The sequence below is a fragment of the Anomalospiza imberbis genome, chromosome 3 (genome assembly GCF_031753505.1).
Source record: "Anomalospiza imberbis isolate Cuckoo-Finch-1a 21T00152 chromosome 3, ASM3175350v1, whole genome shotgun sequence".
Taxonomy (NCBI): Eukaryota; Metazoa; Chordata; class Aves; order Passeriformes; family Viduidae; genus Anomalospiza; species Anomalospiza imberbis.
Window position 1 is genome coordinate 1,089,891 of NC_089683.1, and position 19,833 is coordinate 1,109,723.

At 52.9% G+C, this 19,833-nt stretch overlaps 1 protein-coding gene across 3 annotated transcripts in view; it reads right to left on the reverse strand.

Annotated features, from left to right (window-relative positions):
* The window catches only part of OTOF (otoferlin), a 126,010-nt gene that overhangs the window by 98,831 nt on the left and 7,346 nt on the right, over positions 1-19,833 (reverse strand). For all 3 annotated transcript variants that reach the window (XM_068183092.1, XM_068183090.1, XM_068183089.1), the window contains exons 3-5: positions 17,030-17,118; positions 9,474-9,573; positions 2,953-3,164 (exon numbers count right to left, since the gene is read on the reverse strand). In XM_068183092.1, the coding sequence (XP_068039193.1) occupies positions 2,953-3,164; positions 9,474-9,573; positions 17,030-17,118 (401 nt within the window). The remainder of the gene's footprint in view (positions 1-2,952; positions 3,165-9,473; positions 9,574-17,029; positions 17,119-19,833) is intronic.

Genomic DNA, 19,833 nt, shown 5'->3' on the forward strand with positions numbered 1-19,833 from the left:
CACTGCATTCCCAGAGGAAGCCCAGGCCCATCCCCACCAGCCCTGGAGCTTCAGAGGAAAACTCCAGCCTTCTCCAGGATCCTGCTCCAGCAGAGCCACAGCTGGCACTGCAGGAGGGCTGAGCCACCATGGGATGGGACTGCTGCCACCCCCCTGACCCACAGGCTGCCAGGGCTGCTCTGACCCTGGCAGGGTTGGTTTTGTCTGTTTGTACTACTGCATTTGTATTTTTAATTTTCCTGGTAAACAACTGTTATTCCTGCTCCCATATCTTTGCCCGAGAGCCCCTTAATTTCAAAATTATAATAATTCGGAGGGAGGGGGTTTGCATTTTCCATTTCAGGAGAGGCTCCTGCCTTCCTTACCTGGCTTTTCAAACCAAGACACCCCCTCTTCCAGCTGCGCCATTCCTGGCTCCCTGCCCGGCATCCACCTTTTCAATCCATTGCTGTCTCAGCCTCATCCCGGCTCGCTGAGCCGGGAAACAAAACGATGCCGTGCTTCCAATTTGCTTGAAAATTCCCTGGATTCAGCCCAGTTCCCACAGTTAACATACTGCCGTGGAGGGATGCGAGCAATTGGAGAGCTGTTCCCTGATCCGTGGGGGGAAAAGCTGTTTTTCCCTTTTTTTGGCCACAATAAAGTGCTAATCCCAGGTGGAATGTGGTCCAAAATGGGATAACCCTGAGGGGTTGGGGGAAATGGGATGGAAAGAGGAGCTGGCTCACAGGGCTCTGTTTGGATTCACAGCTCCAGACTGGGCTCCCTTGTGGATCTAGGGATTTGGCAGTGCTGGGGGAATGTTTGGACTCAATGCTCTCAGAGGGATTTTCCAGCCGGAAGTGTTCTGATATTCCATTATTTGGGAATACAGGGATTGCCCTCCTTTAACCCTCACCATGGAAGTGGTGGATCCATGAGGAGCAGACAGGGAAAGTGGTGTTCCCAAGGGAGCCGTGGGTGACACCAGGACTCAGCTCTGCCTTCACCGTCCACCCCTCCCACTTCAAGAGTCTCCTTTCCACCTCCATCTCATTCCTGAAGAATTCCAGCAACTTCAGGGCTTTGATGTCTCCCCTATTCCAACTGTTCCCTTTTCCAATGGATTCAAGAGCTCCCAGAGCGGGGACCCGTGGACAAAGCCCCCTCTGGATAGCACAACTCCAAAAACTGTGGAAGCCCACTTAGCATTCCATGAATCCCCTCGTGGCTGCAAATCCTGGATTTACAGAATCCCAGAAGTTGGAAAATCCCTCCAGTGTCACTGATCCCCACCTTGTCACCACCCCAGAGCACTGAGTGCCACATGAATTCCTTGGACACCTCCAGGGATGCGGACTCCACCACCATCCACGGATTGTGCCCTGAGTATCCCTAGGCTCATGGAGAACTGGTCCCAGCTCGGACTCCATCCCAGTGGAGTCACCTGCAGCATTCCCAGTCAATCCCATTGGGCTGGGATTGCAACTGGTTCCAGCAGCTTTGTGTCAAGGAATGTCGGGGTTCAGTCCCTGGGATTGCTCCCATCCAGGGGCAGATCCCAGGAGCCTGCAGCGACACCCAAGGAAAGCTACGGATCCCTAAATGAATGGAAAACTGGAATTTCCCTTGGAAGAACTGGAGGTGTCCCACCTGGAATTCCTCAGGAATTCCCAGCAGGAATCACCTGGTGTGGGATTCCACTTGTCCCAGGGAGTGACTGAGACCCTAACAGCTGCCTTGGAGCCACCTCAATCCTAGCAGCACCATGCGCTCCATGGACACTTGAGATTCCACCTGGACTGAAATCCCACCAGTGAGGCCTGACCAGGAGCCAGACCCTCCATCCCCTCTGGATCCGGATGGAATGACACTTTCTCTCCAAGCTCTTCAATCCTGGAAGTTCAGCTCTCTCCAGGTGTGGTGGAGCACCAGGACCTGCTGGAGGCCACTTGGATCCCATGCTCACCTGTTGGATCCACTCACTGGTGGATCCATGGAGCTGTTCCATGGATCCACCAGTGAGCCCTGACCCCCATCCAGATCTTTTATCCCCTAGGGATCAGGGTGGAATGATGCTTCCTGTCCATGTGCTACAATCCTGGAAGTTCAGCTCTCTCTGGGTGTGGTGGAGCATCAAGATCTGCTGGAGGCCACCTAGAGCTGTTCCATGGATCCACCAGTGAGCCTTGACCCCCATCCAGACCTTTTATCCCCTCGGGATAAGGATGGAATGATGCTTCCTGTCCATGTGCTACAGTCCTGGAAGTCCCTGCTCTGTCCCGGAGCACCAGGACCTGCTGGAGACCACCTGGATCCCAGCCTCAGCTGGAGCTGTTCCATGGATCCACCAGTGAGCCCTGACCCCCATCCAGACCTTTTATCCCCTCGGGATAAGGATGGAATGACACTTTCTCTCCAAGTGCTACAATCCTGGAAGTCCCTGCTCTGTCTGGGTGTCCCAGAGCACCAGGAGCTGCCAGGGCCACCTGGATCCCAGCCTCACCTGGAGCTGTTCCATGGATCCACCAGTGAGCCCTGACCCCCATCCAGATCTTTTATCCCCTAGGGATCAGGGTGGAATGATGCTTCCTGTCCATGTGCTACAATCCTGGAAGTTCAGCTCCGTCTGGGTGTGGTGGAGCATCAAGATCTGCTGGAGGCCACCTGGAGCTGTTCCATGGATCCACCAGTGAGCCCTGACCCCCATCCAGACCTTTTATCCCCTCAGGATCAGGATGGAGTGACACTTTCTCTCAAGTGCTACAATCCTGGAAGTTCAGCTCTGTCCCAGAGCACCAGGACCTGCTGGAGGCCACCTGGATCCTACCCTCACCTGGAGCTGTTCCATGGATCCTCCGAGGGCAGGAGATGCCCTTGGAGCAGCTCGGGGATGACGCTGCCCTTTCCCAACCATCCAAGCCCTCCCAATCCCCGCACAATCCCACATACAAGATCTCCGTGCCCCGTTACCTCCTGAAGTTCCTCTCCGTGGATTGCTGGTTGGATTTCCCAGGAGAGACATCGGAGCCATGCCGGTGGCTGGACAGGAGGCTGTCGGTCTCCAAGGAATACCTCCCATCGCCCTCCGAGTGCACGCTGGGCGTCTCCAGGAATTCCTTGTCATTCCAGGTGCCCACCGTCCCATCCAGAGCCTGGTAGCGGATCCCTATGGAGATGCTGGTCTGCAAGACAGGGAGACACCATCAGCGCCCGTGGAATATCCCGTGAAACCCAAAAAGCGGGAAAAGCGTCGGCCGTTGGGTGTTTTAGCCTTGCTGATCCCAAAGCTTCTCCGTTCCTGGATGTGGATTCTTTGCTTCTTTTCTTCTGCCAGGGTCGGGATTAATTGGCGAGACGGAATTTCGTGCTCGGACTCAGGTGTTTATCAGTTCTTATCTCTGTCACAGTCTCACAAACCCTGGGTTCTGCAGCCCTTCACTCCAAAAAACCAAAAATGGAGCCCCATCTCCCTCTCTGCAAGGCCTTTTAGGGATAAACCGTCCCATTAAGAAATGGCACCTAATTGTTTTCACTTTTAACCCAATAGCCAGCCACCTGTGCCCGCAACGCGGAGTTTTTTATCCGATTACACAAAACCACCCAAACCCACGGAGAATGAGGGGAAGGTGAAGAAGAAGAAGGTGAACAAGAAGAAGATGAAGAAGTTGAAGAAGAAGTTGAAGTTGAAGTTGAAGTTGAAGTTGAAGGAGAAGGAGAAGGAGAAGGAGAAGGAGAAGGAGAAGAAGAAGAAGAAGAAGGGGAAGAAGGGGAAGAAGAGGAAGAAGAAGAAGAAGAAGAAGAGGAAGAAGAAGAAGAAGAAGAAGAGGAAGAAGAAGAAGAAGAAGAGGAAGAAGAAGAAGAAGAGGAGGAAGAAGAGGAAGAGGAAGAGGAAGAAGAGGAAGAGGAAGAAGAGGAAGAGGAAGAAGAGGAAGAAGAAGGGGAAGAAGAAGAAGAGGAAGAAGAAGAAGAGGAAGAAGAAGAAGAGGAAGAAGAAGAAGAGGGGGAAGAAGAAGGGGAAGAAGAAGGTGAAGAAGATGAAGAAGGAGAAGAAGGAGAAGAAGAAGGAGAAGAAGGTGAAGAAGAAGGTGAAGAAGAAGGTGAAGAAGAAGGTGAAGAAGAAGGTGAAGAAGAAGGTGAAGAAGAAGAAGGTGAAGAAGGTGAAGAAGAAGATGATGAATAAGAAGAAGATAAAGAAGAAGATTAAGAGGAAGATGAAGATTAAGAAGATGACGAAGGTGAAGAAGAAGATGAAGAAAAAAATGAAAAAGAAGGTGAAAAAGAAGGAGCAGCCACTGCCCTAAAACCTCCATCTTGCTCCATGTATATTACTGCATTCTAAAACCCCAAACTCTCAGTTTTCCACCCTGTGGCATCACACACTCCTAACCAACTCCACACCCGTAATCCCAGTGCTCTCATTCCCTTTTGGAAGCTTCTCCAGGGCCTCAGGACACACGCAGTGCTCTCCTGGGGGTCAGTCTGCCAGTACAGGAAGTCTGAAATTCCCAGCAGCCAGGGTTCCAACACCTGGACACCTGGAGAGCAGCGTTTGGCCAGAGAGGGATCTGACTATGGCCCTGGTTCACCGGAATTCCTGGTGCATCCCAGACCAGCGGCGGCAGAGCTGGGAGAAGGAAAAGCCCGGAAGAGCTGCAAACCCTGGGAGCAGCTGAAGGCACCAGGAGCAGATGGAGCCAGTTGATGGCGGAGCTGTGTTCCCTGGTCCACCACTTTGTTGGGAATTTTACCCTGGGATACTGCTAATCCATGGATTTGTGGTGCTTCACTCCAGCCTGGTCCTGTCTCCGGGCTGGGCAGGGTGGGGTTTTTTTTAGGAATGGGCATCCCTGGGGAGTCCTGGATCGGTCCTGGTTTGGATCTCCCGGTCTGGCCGTGACCAGCCCAGGTGGGGCTTGGGGACACGAAGGGACCTGGCACTGGCCATATCCAAGCTTCACCTCAAGCTCCCTATGGATCACGGAATCCTGGAATGGTTTGGGTGGGAAAGGACCTTAAAACCCATCCCATTCCCATTCCACCTTCCAGGGTGCTCCAACTCCAATGTTCAACCTTTCCTCGGACACTCCCAGGGATCCAGGGGCAGCCACAGCTTCACCGGGAATTCCAGCCCAGCCAGGAATTCCTTCCCGAAATCCCACCTCCAACCTCCTTGGATGAACCAACTCTGAGTAAGTTCCTCTCCCTTTTCCATCTGGCCATTCCCAACTCTCTCCAGGTTGCAGCAAATTCAGGTTTGGAGCTTTCAAGTCTCTTTCTCCCTAAAATCTTTCCTTTTTTCTCCCTAAAATATTTCCTTTTTTCTCCCTAAAATATTTCCTTTTTTCCTCTCTAAAATCTTTCCTTTTTTCTCTTTAAAATATTTTTTCTCCTTAAAATATTTCCTTTTTTCTCCCTAAAATCTCTCCTTTTTTCTCCTCAAAATCTTTTTTGTCCCTAAAATATTTCCTTTTTTCTCCCCAAAATCTCTCCTTTTTTCTCCCTAAAATCTCTCCTTTTTTCTCCCTAAAATCGTCCCCTGCATTCCAAATGGAATAAAATCCGTGGGGTTTCATCCCGCTGCCTTTGGTCCCGTGGCCAAGGTCCTTCCAAAATCTCAGATTTGGACAAAGCAAACCAGAAAAAAAAAAAAAAAAACAAAACAAAAGAAAAGAAAAAAAAAGCCAAAGAGCAATTCCCAATTCCCTCTCCTAGAAAATGTCTCTTTTGAAAAGCCATCAGCTGCTGCCGAGATTAAAGTACAAGGAGAAAAGCACTTTTCCACCTCCACTCCGCTTCCATGGAGAAATTATCTGTAATTTTGGGTTCAAACCAATGGATTTTAGATAAAAACCAGGAAAAAAAAAAAAGGAAAAAAAAATAAAGAAAACAAAGAGAAAAGGCTAAAAAATGTTTATGTTTAAGAGGAGGTGAATCCTCCCCACCTGCTCCAAACAAGGAAAATCCAAGATTTGGGAAGAGAACCACAATTCCAGAGGGATTCTGTGCATTCCGCACGTGACAGCCGAAGGGTGACTCAGTCCCAGCTGGGAATGGAGCTCTGGGGGAAGGTTTTGATTGATATAACTTCTTTTTATTTTATTTATTTATTTTTTTTCAACATCCAAATTTGAGCCAATCACACCCAGAGCTATTGGAGAATGTCAAAAGAAAAAAAAAACCAAAACGAAACAAAACCCCCAAAAAAAAAAAAAAAAAAAACAAAAAAAAACAAAAAAAAACAAAAAAAAAAACAAAAAAAAAAAAAAAAGGAAATGAGGAGGAAAAGCAGGGATCAAAGCTGGAATGTTCATTTTTTTTTCATTTTCAGATACTTGGGGTTAAAATCTCTTTTCCCAGCTGGATTTAGGAGTTTAAAAAAATTAAAAAATCCTTCCAAGGCAGGAAAAATTAAGGACACAACAAAGTGAAAGATCTGTGGGATGAGTGGGATCATGCCTTGGAAGGGCAATTAGGGGGTGTGGGCTGGAATTAGGAGAAAATCCCGCTGGAAACAATGGAATGGGAAAGAAAATGAAGAGGGAGAAACTTCCCTGCAGAGCTGAGGTGGGGGGAAGGTGGTTTTGATCTTTCCCTGGGGAATTTAAATTGATTTTTTATGGATTTTCTTTTTTCCTGCTGCTTGAGAAAAAAATTAATTCAGAGCCATCCCGGCTTTGCTGCTGGAGGAGACTGGACAAGGCCGGAATTTCACTCATGGTCCCGGCATTCCTGGAGTTTTTAATCTCCTGGCCAAGGCAATAAAGTCGGGAGCTGCCCGGGAGGGTTCTCAGCCAGCCCGGGAAAAAAGGAAAACAATTTCCAACTTTTCCTTTGGGTTCCATCACGGAAAAATGGGGCTGTTCCCAGAAACTGCCTCGGGATGGGTGGGAAAGGACCTTAAATCCCATCCCATTCCAATCCCGACACCTCCCACCATCCTAGGGTGCTCCAACCTTGCCTTGGACACTGCCAGGGATCCAGGGATTCTCTGGGAATTCCAGCCCAGCCGGGAATTCCTTCCCAAGATCCCAAAATCCCAAGCTCCCCTTTCCCAGTGGAAGCCATTCCCTGGCTCCTGGCCCTCTAGCCCTTCCCCAAATTCCAGCTCTCCTGGAGCCCCTTGGGGATCGGGAAGCGGCTCCAAGGATTGCCTGGATCCTTCCCTGATCCAGCTGCACATTCCCAGCTCTCCCAGCCTGGGATTGGATCCATCCCCATCCCAACTCCTCCTTGAGAAGCAATTTTGGGATCCAGGGGCTTCACTGGGAATTCGGGACTCCAGGAAGGGTCTCACTTCCCTTTTCCATCGCCAAATTCCATAAAAATCCCTCGGGATGGATCCTGAGTGTCCTTGATCCCAGAATCCCAGAACAGTTTGGATGGGATCCATGGATCTTAAATCCCATCCCAGGGACACTTCCCACTATCCCAGGGTGATCCAAATCCACCCTTGGATATTCCCAGGGATCCAGGGATTCTCTGGGAATTCCAGCCCAGCCAGGAATTCCTTCCCAAGATCCCACCCCAAGCTCCCCTTTCCCAGTGGAAATTCCATTCCTTGGCTCCTGGCCCTCCAGCCCTTCCCCAAATTCCAGCTCTCCTTTGGAGCCCCTTTGGGCTTGGGAAGCGTCTCCAAGGATTCCCCGGATCCTTCCCTGATCAAGCTGCACATTCCCAGCTCTCCCAGCCCTCGGAGCAGCTCCGTGGCCTCCAACTCTCTTTTCTCAAACCCTTGGATCACACGGAAAATCCCTGAGGCAGCTTCTCACCTGGAATCCTAGAATTTCCAGGAAAAGCAGGATGGGAACCCCCCCACACACCCCATTTCGGGAGCGCACCCGTCATCCCGAGCCCCCATCCCGAGGGAAAATCTCCCGCTGTTCGGAGCAGCCGCTGTTTCGTTCCCCTCACTGCGTTCCCGTCTCCCGGGAGCCGTTTCCCATGGAAACGGAGTTTTGGAACTTGCTTGGAAACGTGGCTATTTCTGATCCTGATATCCAACCCCGGGGGTTCCATTAAAAAATCAGCCGCCCCCCCCTTTTTCCCGGGAAGCCTCTGCCTCATCCAGCACCAAGGACAGGGGCGGATGAGCGGAATTCCTGGAATTAGCAGGGAGGAGAGCAGGATTCCATTAAGTGGCTTCTCCTGGGGGGGATAGAGGGAGCGGAACCAATAAAAACCAGGAATGCAGTCCCGAGGAGGGAGGGAAAATGCAAGGAGTGCAGATGTGCTTGGGAAAAATAATTCCAGCTGCTCTCTGGTTTATTGGGAAGTTGCCTGATGAAAATCGCCCTCCGAGGGAGGAAAATCCCGTATTTCTGGGGCCCTTCGGTGTCACAAAAGGCAGAGAGGGAAAATGAATGGATGGAAGTTGAATCCTCCCAAATTCCTGGTGGCAAAGTAATTCCTGATGACCTCCTAGCCTGGCGAGGGCTTGGGATGGAATCCTGGAATCCCAGACTGGTTTGGGTGGGAAGAGACCTTAAATCCCATCTCATTCCAACCCTGACACTTCCCACTGTGCCAGGCTGCTCCAAGCCCCCTCCAAGGGATCCAGGGGTGGCCACAGCTTCTCTGGGAATTCCAGCCCAGCTCCTTCCCACCCTCCCAGCCAGGAATTCCTTCCCAATATCCCATTTCTCCCTGCTCTCTGCCAGGGGCTGGATGGAGCTGGATGAGCTTTAAGGTCCCTTTCAACCCAAACCATTCCATGATTCCATGATAAAGGACACTCAGAATCCATTCAGAGGGATTTTTGTGGAATCTGGGGATGTAAGAGGGAGGAAAGAGGAAGGGAGAACCGTCCTGGAGTCCTGAGATTCCCAATGAACCCCCTTGTTCCTGAAGTTCCTTCTCAGAGAGGAGCTGGGATGGGGATGGATCCAATCCCAGGGCTGGGAGAGCTGGGAATGTGCAGCTGGATCGGGGAAGGATCCAGGGAATCCTTGGAGCCGCTTCCCGATCCCCAAGGGGCTCCAAGAGAGCTGGAATTTGGGGAAGGGCTGGAGGGCCAGAAGCCAGGGAATGGCTTCCAGTGGGAAAGGGGAGCTTGGGGTGGGATCTTGGGAAGGAATTCCTGGCTGGGCTGGAATTCCCAGAGAATCCCTGGATCGCTGGCAGTGTCCAAGGCAAGGTTGGAGCACCCTGGGATAGTGGGAGGTGTCAGGGCTGGAATGGGATGGGATTTAAAGTCCCTTCCCACCCAAACTCCTCTGGAATTCAGTGATTCCATCCTGGGCTCTGCTTCTCCCTGTCCGTGCTCAGATCAGGCTGGGCCCATCCCTGCTTTTTCCCCAATCCCAAACTTCCCACGCTTTTCCAGTCTGGGTTTCTCTTTGTACCCTCCGGACATTCCCGGCTGCCTCATCCCTTCGGAGCAGGAGCAGCGGGATCAAGGCAAGGAACACCGATATCCCTGTTCCCACAGGCTCAGCGGGAGACATGGACACACGGGTCCGGGAATGACGGGAACGCTGGCCTCGGTGACCCACCTGGATGGCGGAATTGTTGTCATCGATGAGCGTGTCCGTCACCTCCAGCTGCCCTTCCGCCACCACCTTCTGCAGGACCATCCGGAACGTCCCGATGAGCCTACGGAGCAAAGGAGAGGAAATCCTGGAAGTTCTCACCCACCCGGACCGGGTTTTCACGGGAAAGGGATTTGCTATCCGAGGAGCCGTGCGGGGCTCTGCTTCCCGTTTTCCTTAGGAAGAGGGAGAGGAGAGATCCCAGATCGGGGCTCAGTGGAGATGATGGGAAAAGGAGAAGCCGAGAGAGGGGCCATCCCAAGGGAATGCTGTTGGGATAAGGAAAGAAGGACATTTGGGAACCATCACTCTTGAATTCCTGGGATGCCGCTGAGGGATCCCAAAGTGGCCTTTTCCATACGGAGTGTCCACAATGGTTTCCATGCTGGTGACTCAAACAAGGACCAGGGGCTGCCCCTCATCCTTCTGCACCAGGTCATGGAATCATGGAATGCTTTGGGTGGGAATGGACCTTGGAGCTCATCCCCATTCCTCCCACCATCCCACGCGGCTCCAAGCTCCAATGATGTGAAGGAATTGTTCCCAACATCCAACCTGAACCTCCCCGTGGCCATTCCCTCTCCCTGTTCCCTGGGAGCAGATCCCGATCCCTTCCGGCTCCTCCCAGGGAGTTGTGGAGAGGGGAAAGGTCCCCCTGAGCCTCCTTTTCTCCAGGCTGAGCCCCTTCCCAGCTCCCCCAGCCCCTCCTGGGGCTCCATTCCCTTCCCAGCTCCCCCAGCCTCTCCTGGGGCTCCATTCCCTTCCCAGCTCCCTCAGCCCCTCCTGGGGCTCCATTCCCTTCCCAGCTCCCTCAGCCCCTCCTGGGGCTCCATTCCCTTCCCAGCTCCCCCAGCCCCTCCTGGGGCTCCATTCCCTTCCCAGCTCCCTCAGCCCCTCCTGGGGCTCCATTCCCTTCCCAGCTCCCCCAGCCCCTCCTGGGGCTCCATTCCCTTCCCAGCTCCCTCAGCCCCTCCTGGGGCTCCATTCCCTTCCCAGCTCCCCCAGCCCCTCCTGGGGCTCCATTCCCTTCCCAGCTCCCCCAGCCCCTCCTGGGGCTCCATTCCCTTCCCAGCTCCCTCAGCCCCTCCTGGGGCTCCATTCCCTTCCCAGCTCCCTCAGCCCCTCCTGGGGCTCCATTCCCTTCCCAGCTCCCTCAGCCCCTCCTGGGGCTCCATTCCCTTCCCAGCTCCCTCAGCCCCTCCTGGGGCTCCATTCCCTTCCCAGCTCCCCCAGCCCCTCCTGGGGCTCCATTCCCTTCCCAGCTCCCTCAGCCCCTCCTGGGGCTCCATTCCCTTCCCAGCTCCATTCCCTTCCCTGGACACGCTCCAGCCCCTCCCGGATTTCCACCTCCATCCCTCATTTTCCACATTCCAAGCATGGATCAGTGCTGGCAGAGCTCTGTCTCCAAGGTGTCCCGCAGGACATGGAACAGGAAAACCTTTCCTTTGTTTGCTCCATAATTCCCAGCCCAGAAGAAATAATTTATCCTATGGAAACGTCCTTCTTCTGCTCCAGGACGAAGAAAAAGCTGCTGTATCCACCTGGATCTCAGGGTTTGGAAAACAACATTATTCCCTTTCTGCCAGAGCAGCAGCACTTTTGTTTTGGAAAGTATTCCTTGGGTTCATTCCATGGAATATGCTGAGCTGGAACGGTCCCACAAGGATCATCCAGGCCAATTCCAGCTTTTCCTTAGGACTGGAGCCTGCAGGCTCTGAATTCCTGCAGCTGTCCCTGTTTTTTAACCTGATTGGAACCCAAACCATTCCCAGGCGTGGTGGTGGCTTCCCTGCTCCTCTTGGATCCAGGTGGATCCAGGAGGATCCAGGTGGATCCAGGAGCTTTTGGCTCCCTGGTGCTCAATGCCTGGAGAGGGCTGAGGAAGGAACAGGAAATTCCTCCTGGAATATCCCCCCTGCAGAGCTGCTCCAGCTCCAGGATCCAACATCAGGAGAGCCCAGAGGAGGCCCTGGAGCTGCTCCAAGGACTGGGAGAGCTGGGAATGTCCAACTGGAGAAGGGAAGGATCCAGGGAGAGCTCAGAAGCCCTTCCCAAGCCTAAAGGGGCTCCGGGAGAGCTGCAGAGGGACTGGGGACAAGGCATGGAGGGACAGGACACAGGGAATGGCTTCCCACTGGAAAAAGGGAGCTTGGGGTTTTGGGATCTTGGGAAGGAATTCCAGGCTGGGAGGGGCTGGGCTGGAATTCCCAGAGAATCCCTGGATCCCTGGCAGTGCCCAGGGCCAGGTTGGAGCACCCTGGGATAGCGGAAGGTGTCGAGGTTGGACCAGGACGATCCTTAAGGTCCCTTCCCACACAAAGCATTCCATGAATCCATGACAAAACCCACGGCAAAACTCAGAGCCATTCCAAGCCCTGCAGCAGAGGGCAGGGATTCCTGGGATCTTGGGAAGGAATTCCTGGCTGTGGAGGTGGTGAGCCCTGGCACAGGTTCCCAGAGAAGCTCCTGTCCTTCCTCGGATCCTTCCCAAGCCACTTCCCCCGGCAGGATCCGAGCAAGACGGAATTAAAAATTCAGGACTTGTCTGTGCAGCCGTTCAATTCCGAGTTGTTCCATAATTCATCAGGGCCCTGCTCCCTCCCTTCCCCGGCATTTCTGCTGATGGAAAAAAGGGAAATTTTCTGGGTCATCTGTAATTTTATCAGCGCTGAGGAGCGGCTCTGGTTTCCAACCCCAGCCACGCCGGTTCCGCACCTGGAGCTCGCTCAAATCCCGGGATCAGGGAGTCCGGGATGCTCCGAACCTCGGGACCCACCAGGCTTTGCCCTCGTGGTGCATCCCAACTTCCAGGGATGCCTCCTGTATCCCTGGGGTGATTCCAGGGACACTGCGGGGATGGGGAATCCCATGAATCCAGTCAGGCTTTTCCAGCACTGGTTTTCCAAGGGCAAATATTCCACCTGTCTGTGCCAAGAGCATCCTCCAGTCCAGGAAATCCCATTTTTCCTCCTCTGCTCCCTCAGCCTTTGGATACTGTTTGATCCATGGGCAAGGCTTGCTCCTGAAGCCAGGGAGAGGCTCTTTTTTGGGAATGGCATCTCCATCCATCCATCCATGGATCCATCCATCCACCCATGGATCTATGGATCCATCCATACCTTCATCCATCCATCCATCCATCCATGGATCCATCCATCCATCCATGGATCCACGGATCCATCCATCTATCCATGGATCCATGGGTTCATCCATACCTCCATGGATTCATCCATACCTCCCACCAGCCATCCATCCATCCATGGATCCATCCCTCCATCCATCCACCCACGGATCCATGGATCCATCCATTCCTGGGAACAAGAGCCAAATCCTGGGACCTCTATGCCAGTTTGGTCCCCACTTGCAGACACCCCTGGAAGGGTGGGATAAGGAAAGCAGAGGGATTCCAGACCTTTTGGCCCCTTTCCAGGGAATTATCCTGCTGAACCCTCATGGCAGTGCCCAAGGCCAGGTTGGACACCGGGGCTTGGAGGCCCATTCCAGTTTGGAACCTGCAGCTTTTCCACAAATTTCCAAATCCCTGATTGGGCAATCCTGGCTAATTCCAGCTCCTTCCTCCTGCAGCTCCTACCTGGAGCTTGCTCTGGGGCCTTTTTCCCTCTCCAGCCAAATTGCAGCTTTATCCGGAATTGCCTCGCGCCGTGGAATTAGAGCATCCAAAATCGCTTCCCTCCTAATTATCCCCTTCCCGCCACTTGCAAGAGCCCGTAATTACTCCGGGTTTGTTTTCCCCTGGAATACCTGGAGGAATGTGGGACACTCCAGCTGCTCCAGCTCAGCAGCCTCCAGGTATTAAAAGTTGCTCCAGCCACGTTCTTCCCCCTCTTTCTTCAGAAAGCTCTTGCAAAAATTCCCAATAAACAGAAATTATTTTTCTTTGGAATGCGAGTGGAGCAGGATAATGAGTGAAGCCAGCCCCGGGTATGGAAATATCCCGCCAGGAAATTTGATTCGGGATGAGATTTCTGGAGTGGCAATTTGGGCGTGCTCAGGCTCTCACTCCGTGTTTGGATCGGTGTCGCTCCAAGTTTGGATCCGGAAATGAAAAATTCCACAAAATCCGATACACCCGAGGGGCTGCAGGCAGGGACTGGGCACCAGGGATTCCAGCACCGAATTCCAGAATAGTTTGTGTGGGAAGGACCTGAAAGCTGATCCCACTCCAACCCTGACCTTCTACAATCCCAGATTGCTCCAAGCCCCATCCAACTTTTTTTTTTTTTGGATACTTCCAAGGATGGGGCAGCCACAGCTTCCTTGGGAATTCCATCCCGAAATCCCATGTAACTGCTCCGTGTGGGGAAGGCAGTCGGACAACGGGGAACCCTCCAGCTCCAGAGCTAATTTTTTCCATTCTCCTGCTCCAGCAGGAGATAATTTTCCGTGGATGATTTTCCAGGTAATTTTCCGCGGATGATTTTCCAGGTAATTTTCCGCGGATTATTTTCTGGATAATTTTCCACGGATGAAAGGAGGATCCCTCCGGAGACACAAAGGACTTGAGCTGTGCCAGGATCTCCACGGCTGGAGAAGAACAAAGACCGGGACCAAGCTCCTTTTCCATCCCGGAGACTCCCAGGATGGATTTAACCCTTCGCAATCCGGATCGTGGCGTCCCTGACAGGGAACGGAGCAGCTCCTGCCTCTTCTCCTCTGCGGGATCGGTTTTCCATAGGAAAATTACCTGTGATCCAGGTTTGGGATGTGGCTTTGGGCCTTTGGCCAGGTCCCAGAGGAAAACAGGGACAAGGAGGAGATGGAACCCCTTGGAGCAAAAGCTCCTGGGTTTTGTGCGCGTTCCTTAAGGACTGGGATCTCCGCCCGGTGTTATCCCTGTTTTCTGCACAAGGAAAACCTGCTCGGAAAGGCTGGGCCAGGCTGTCCCAAAAGTTTGGGAATGGGGCCACAGGGATGATGCTCCGTAGCCGCTGGATCACGGCTGCCTCTTGGATTCATCCCTGGATGTGCCTCTTCTTTTTTTTTCCCCAGATCTTCCCATTCCCACATCCCTCAGGAGTGCCCCCGGGTGGCTTTTCCTGCTCAAGTTCCCCAAAAAATTTGGGATCTCAAATTTCCTCCATCCAGCCTCTCCCAGGGCCCAGAACCATGGGAGAACATCCCAGGGATTTTCTGCCATCCTGGAGGGGTTCTGAAGGTCTCCCAAGGGACCAGGAGACCATGGAAAACACCTGAATTCCAGCAGGATCCCGGTATTCCCACACAGGTCATCCCTCCTCACACCAGGATTTTGCAGGATGGGATTGGATGGATTATTCCATGCCATGGGAATCTCCCAGGATTATCCAGGACGTGGAGGCCCCACAGTTTTTGATCCTTCCCTCGTGTGGAGCTTTTCCAGTGGGAATTTCCACCTGGGAATGACCCACAGGCAGGATGTGGCTCCTGGATGCTTTGGATGTGTCCTGGAGAGATTCCCAGCCTGGAAATTCCCAATCCAGGAGCTGGGGACAGGATTTTTGGGATGCCGTGGTCCATCTCAGGGGTTAGGAGGCTTCCCCCTCATCCAACCCTGCCCTTTTCCTTGGATACTGAGCACCCTGGGAATGCTCCCGGGGACCCTCCGGAGCCAGGATGAACCCACCAGGACCCAGAGGCACCTGGATGAGGCCAAACAAGGATCAAATTCCCAGGAACTGGCTGCTGGTGACAGCCACAGGGACAGGGAACAAAGGGAGCCGCTGGGACGTGACTCCCAGGTCATTCCGGAGGGTCTGGATCAGGTCCTGGATCAGGTATCCCGCCTTTTTCCAGGCCTTTGATCAATGGCCTTCATCAGCTGCTCGTGAATTATTCACGGAGCACCCGGATCAGCTTTCCCAAGCCTCTCCCTCCTCTCCTCCTCCTCCTCCTCCTCCAGAGGATTTGGAGGATGGGCTGGAGTTCCAGCTCTTGGTTTCATGGGAATTCCTATTGCAGACATTCCCTGCATTCCTGGAGGGATGTTCCCAATCCTCTCCCTCCTCTTCCTCCTCATTTCTGGACAAGGAGGATGGGCTGGAATTACAGAACACGGGAATTTTTTTCCCGCATTGTTACCGGCATTCCCAGAGCGATGTTCCCAAAATTCTCCCTCCTCCCCTCCAGCTGATTCAGAGGATGGGCTGGAGCTCCAGCACTGCCCTGTTTTTATGGAATTTCCTTTCCCACTAATTCCCTGCATACCTGGAGGGATGTTCCCAGAAACATCACGACCTCATCCAACTTATTCCCGGATAAGGAAAATGGGCTGGAGTTCCGACACTGCCTTGGTTTAGTGGGATTTCCTATTCCACATGTTCCCAGCATTCCTGGAGGGATGTTCCCAGCACCAGCTCCTCTCTTCTCCTCCCCACCCTCCCAGCCGGGAATTCCTTCCCAAGATCCCAAAATCCCAGGCTACCCTTTCCCAGTGGGGAGCCATTCCCTGGCTCCTGGCCCTCCAGCCCTTCCCCAAATTCCAGCTCTCCTGGAGCCCCTTGGGGATCGGGAAGTGGCTCCAAGGATTCCCTGGATCCTTTCCCAATCCAACTGCATATTCCCAGCTTTCCCATCCCTGGGATTGGATCCATCCCCATCCTGATTCTTCCTTGAGTAGGAATTTTGAGATCCAGGGTGTTCATTGGGAATTCTGGACTCCAGGAAGGGTCTGTCTTCCCTTTTCCATACTCAACTTCCATAAAAATCCCTCGGGATGGATTCTGAGTGTTGTTGATCCCAGAATCCTGGAATGGTTTGGGTGGGATCCCTGGACTTTCAATCCTATCCCAGGGACACCTCCACGATCTCAGGGTGATCCAACCTTTCCTTGGACACTGCCAGGGATCCAGGGATTCTCTGGGAATTCCAGCCCAGCTGGGAATTCTTTCCCAAGGTCCCAAAATCCCAGGCTCCCCTTTCCCACTGGAAGCCATTCCCTGGCTCCTGGCCCTCCAGCCCTTCCCCAAATTCCAGCTCTCCTGGAGCCCCTTTGGGATTGGGAAGTGGCTCCAAGATTTCCCTGGATCCTTTCCTGATCCAGGTGTCCTCCGGGATCCATGTGGGAAGGGACATTACATCCCATCCCATTCCAAGCCCAACACTTCCCACTCTCCCAGGTGGCTCCAAGCCTCATCCAACCTTTCCCTGGACACTTCCAGGGATGGGGCAGCTCCAATTTCCCTGGACACAATCAATCCAACACCCACAGCATTTGGAAAATCCGGGAAAACACATTCCGGCATCAACTTCCACCTGGACCATGCACCAAAAAAAAATTCCAATTTCCTTCAAAACACGGAAATTTTACGGAAACAAACGGCACAACTTGGGATAAACTCGGTGCTGAGCACCGCAGGATTCCCGGGGTGAATTCCTCACCCCCCTGAGCCGCTCGAACAGCACCGGAAATTCCCAGGAAACTCCAACAGGCACATTCCTCGCCCTCCCGCCTCCAAAGGGAAGTGGAACTGCCTCTTCCCGCGGGATGGGATCCGGGTGGGCTGCGGGAAGGAGGGACTCACCTGTTGGTGAAGACCTTGCTGTAGTTGAACACTTGGATCTCCAGGATCTCATTCCCGTCGATGTTGGTCGCCACCGGCCAGCGGAAAGTCTGGGAAAAGGAGGAGAGGGATGAGCCGGGAGCGTTTTGGGAAAAGGAGGAGAGGGATGAGCAAAGATTCATTGGGAAAAGGAGGGGAGGGATGAGCCAGGATTGTTTGGGGAAAAGGAGAGGGAAGAATGAGGAGAGTTCAGGAAAAGTACGACAGGGATGATCCAGGAGTTTTTTGGGAAAAGGAGGAGAGGGATGAGCCAGGATCAGTTGGGAAAAGGAGAAGGAAGAGCCAGGATTGTTTGGGAAAAGGAGAGAGGAACAAGGAGCATTCAGGAAAAGAAGGACAAGGATGATCCAGGAGTTTTTTGGGAAAAGGAGGAGAGAGATGAGTCAGGATCGTTTTGGGAAAAGGAAGAGATGGATGAGCCAGGATCAGCTGGAAAAAGGGAACGGAAGAGCCAGGATTGTTTGGGAAAAGGAGAGAGAGAAACCAGGAGCAATCAGGAAAAGAAGGACCAGGATCATCCAGGAGTTTTTTGGGAAAAAGAGGAGAAGGATGAGCCAGGATCAGCTGGAAGAAGGAGGAGCTGAGAGGATTTTGGGAAAAGGAGGAGAGGGATGAGCCAGGATTGGCTGGGAAAAGGAGAGTTCAGGAAAAGAAGGACAAGGATAATCCAGGAGTTTTTTGGGAAAAGGAGGAGAGGGATGAGCCAGGAGTGTTCCAGGGAGCAGCAGTGGAGGGGATGGGGATGGAGAAAGGCTGCTTTTCCCTGGAAAAAGGCAACTTTTCCCAGGAAAAAGGCAGCAGGGCTGTTTTACAGGGATGTCACTTAGGATGTGCCCAGTGCCAACTACTCCATGGATTCACACATGGAAAATATAAATACAGACGTTGGATGAGGATGGGAATACAGAGCCAGGCTGGAAGAGCTGGGAATGTGCAGCTGGATCAGGGAAGGATCCAGGGAATCCTTGGAGACGCTTCCCAATCCCAAAGGGGCTCCAGGAGAGCTGGAATTTGGGGAAGGGCTGGAGGGCCAGGAGCCAGGGAATGGCTTCCACTGGGAAAGGGGAGCCTGGGATTTTGGGATCTTGGGAAGGAATTCCTGGCTGGGCTGGAATTCCCAGAGAATCTCTGGATCCCTGGCAGTGTCCAAGGAAAGGTTGGATCACCTTGGGATAGTGGGAGGTGTCAGGGCTGGAATCGGATGATTCTTTAAATTCCCTCTGCAGCCAAACCCTTCCATGATTTTTGCTTCCCAAGGCAAATCCCCCTGTCAGCCCGACCCCCTGAATTCCCAGTTTTCCAAGCCCCAGGACCTCCCAAATGCTAGCATCCCAAGCCACTCCTGGAGCATCCCGGGTCAGGAATGTGCCAGAGGCAGCGGATCCGAGATCCAGGATCCCTCCCAGGAGCAGCAGAGTGGAATTGAAAACCATGGGAAGGGAATTTGCTCATCCAGCAAATTCCCAGGAAGGAACCGGTGCCTCCTCAGCAATTCCCGAGCTATTTATTCCTGGTTTTAATTGGTCTGCAGAGACAAGGAAGCAAAGGAAAAATTACTGGAATATAAAAGGGAAATGGGAAACGACACCAACGGATCCGGCGCCGCTCCGGATCCTGCCGCAGGATTTATCCCGAGCTCTCCATGTGGGGATGGAATTTAGTCCTCCCCCTGCTTTCTCCTTGCTTTTTTCCCAAATGTTTTGATGCTCCGGGGATTGGATCCGGTGATGAAATCACCTGGCAATCCCAAGGTTATGGAATCAAGGAGGCGTTTAGGTTGGAAAAATCCTTGGAGATCCCCAAATCCAAGAATTCCCAGCACTGCCGGGGCCACCCTTGGTCCACCTCCCCACATCCACATGGATTGAAATCCCTCTGGGAATTCCACCAACGGACAGCCTTTTCCAGGAAGGAATTCTGCAGGAATGCCCCTCTGGCTGGAGGAATTGTCCTATTCCCACTTTTCAGGGCTCTGCACCAGCAGCCCTTGGCTCCTTTTCCCAGAGAGAGGAGGAAAAAATAATGGGAATTTTCCCAGCCTGGTCCCTTGTCACCTCCATCCAAAAGGTGCTGGATGTGCTTTGGGATCTACCAGATCCCAGGAAATCCACTCCAAAGCCAAGGAAAGGCAGAGAAAGTGGCAGCAATTGTGGGGAACGATGTCCAGGGATTCACTAAATTCCGGGATCACGTTTGCCAAAGGAAAAGGGGGAAAATAAGTCTGGAAAAGTCGTGGCTGGAGCCACAGGGTGATCCAAGGGGTTTTCCAAGTGATGGGGAAAAAACCAACGGGAAACTGGGAAGGCTCTGGCACAGAATTCCCAGAGAAGCCGTGGCTGCCCCTGGATCCCTGGAAGTGTCCAAGGCCAGGCTGGACAGGGCTTGGAATAAACTGGAATCGGAAAAGGTGCCCCTGCCTATGGAATGGGAAGAGTTTTAAGGTCTCTTCCCACCCAAAATTCCATGATTCCATGGTTTGTGTTTCCTGGAATTGAGGGGAGCAGCTCGTGCCTCAGGGCCTGTCCGAAATGATCCCAGGAAACTTCAGCTCCGAGGAATTTGGGCCCTTCATTCCCAGAGATTCCCTTCCCTCCCAGGCTGCGGGGGATCTCCCGGAAAAGCCCTTCCGAGATGAAATCCTTCAGGATGCAGCCCGAAACGCAAACATTCCTGATGAATTAGGGAGCTGTGTGCAGCCTCTGGAATTTTCCAGGATCTGGAATATCCAGCAGGCTCCGGAGCAGCAGAGGGCTTGCAGAATTCCT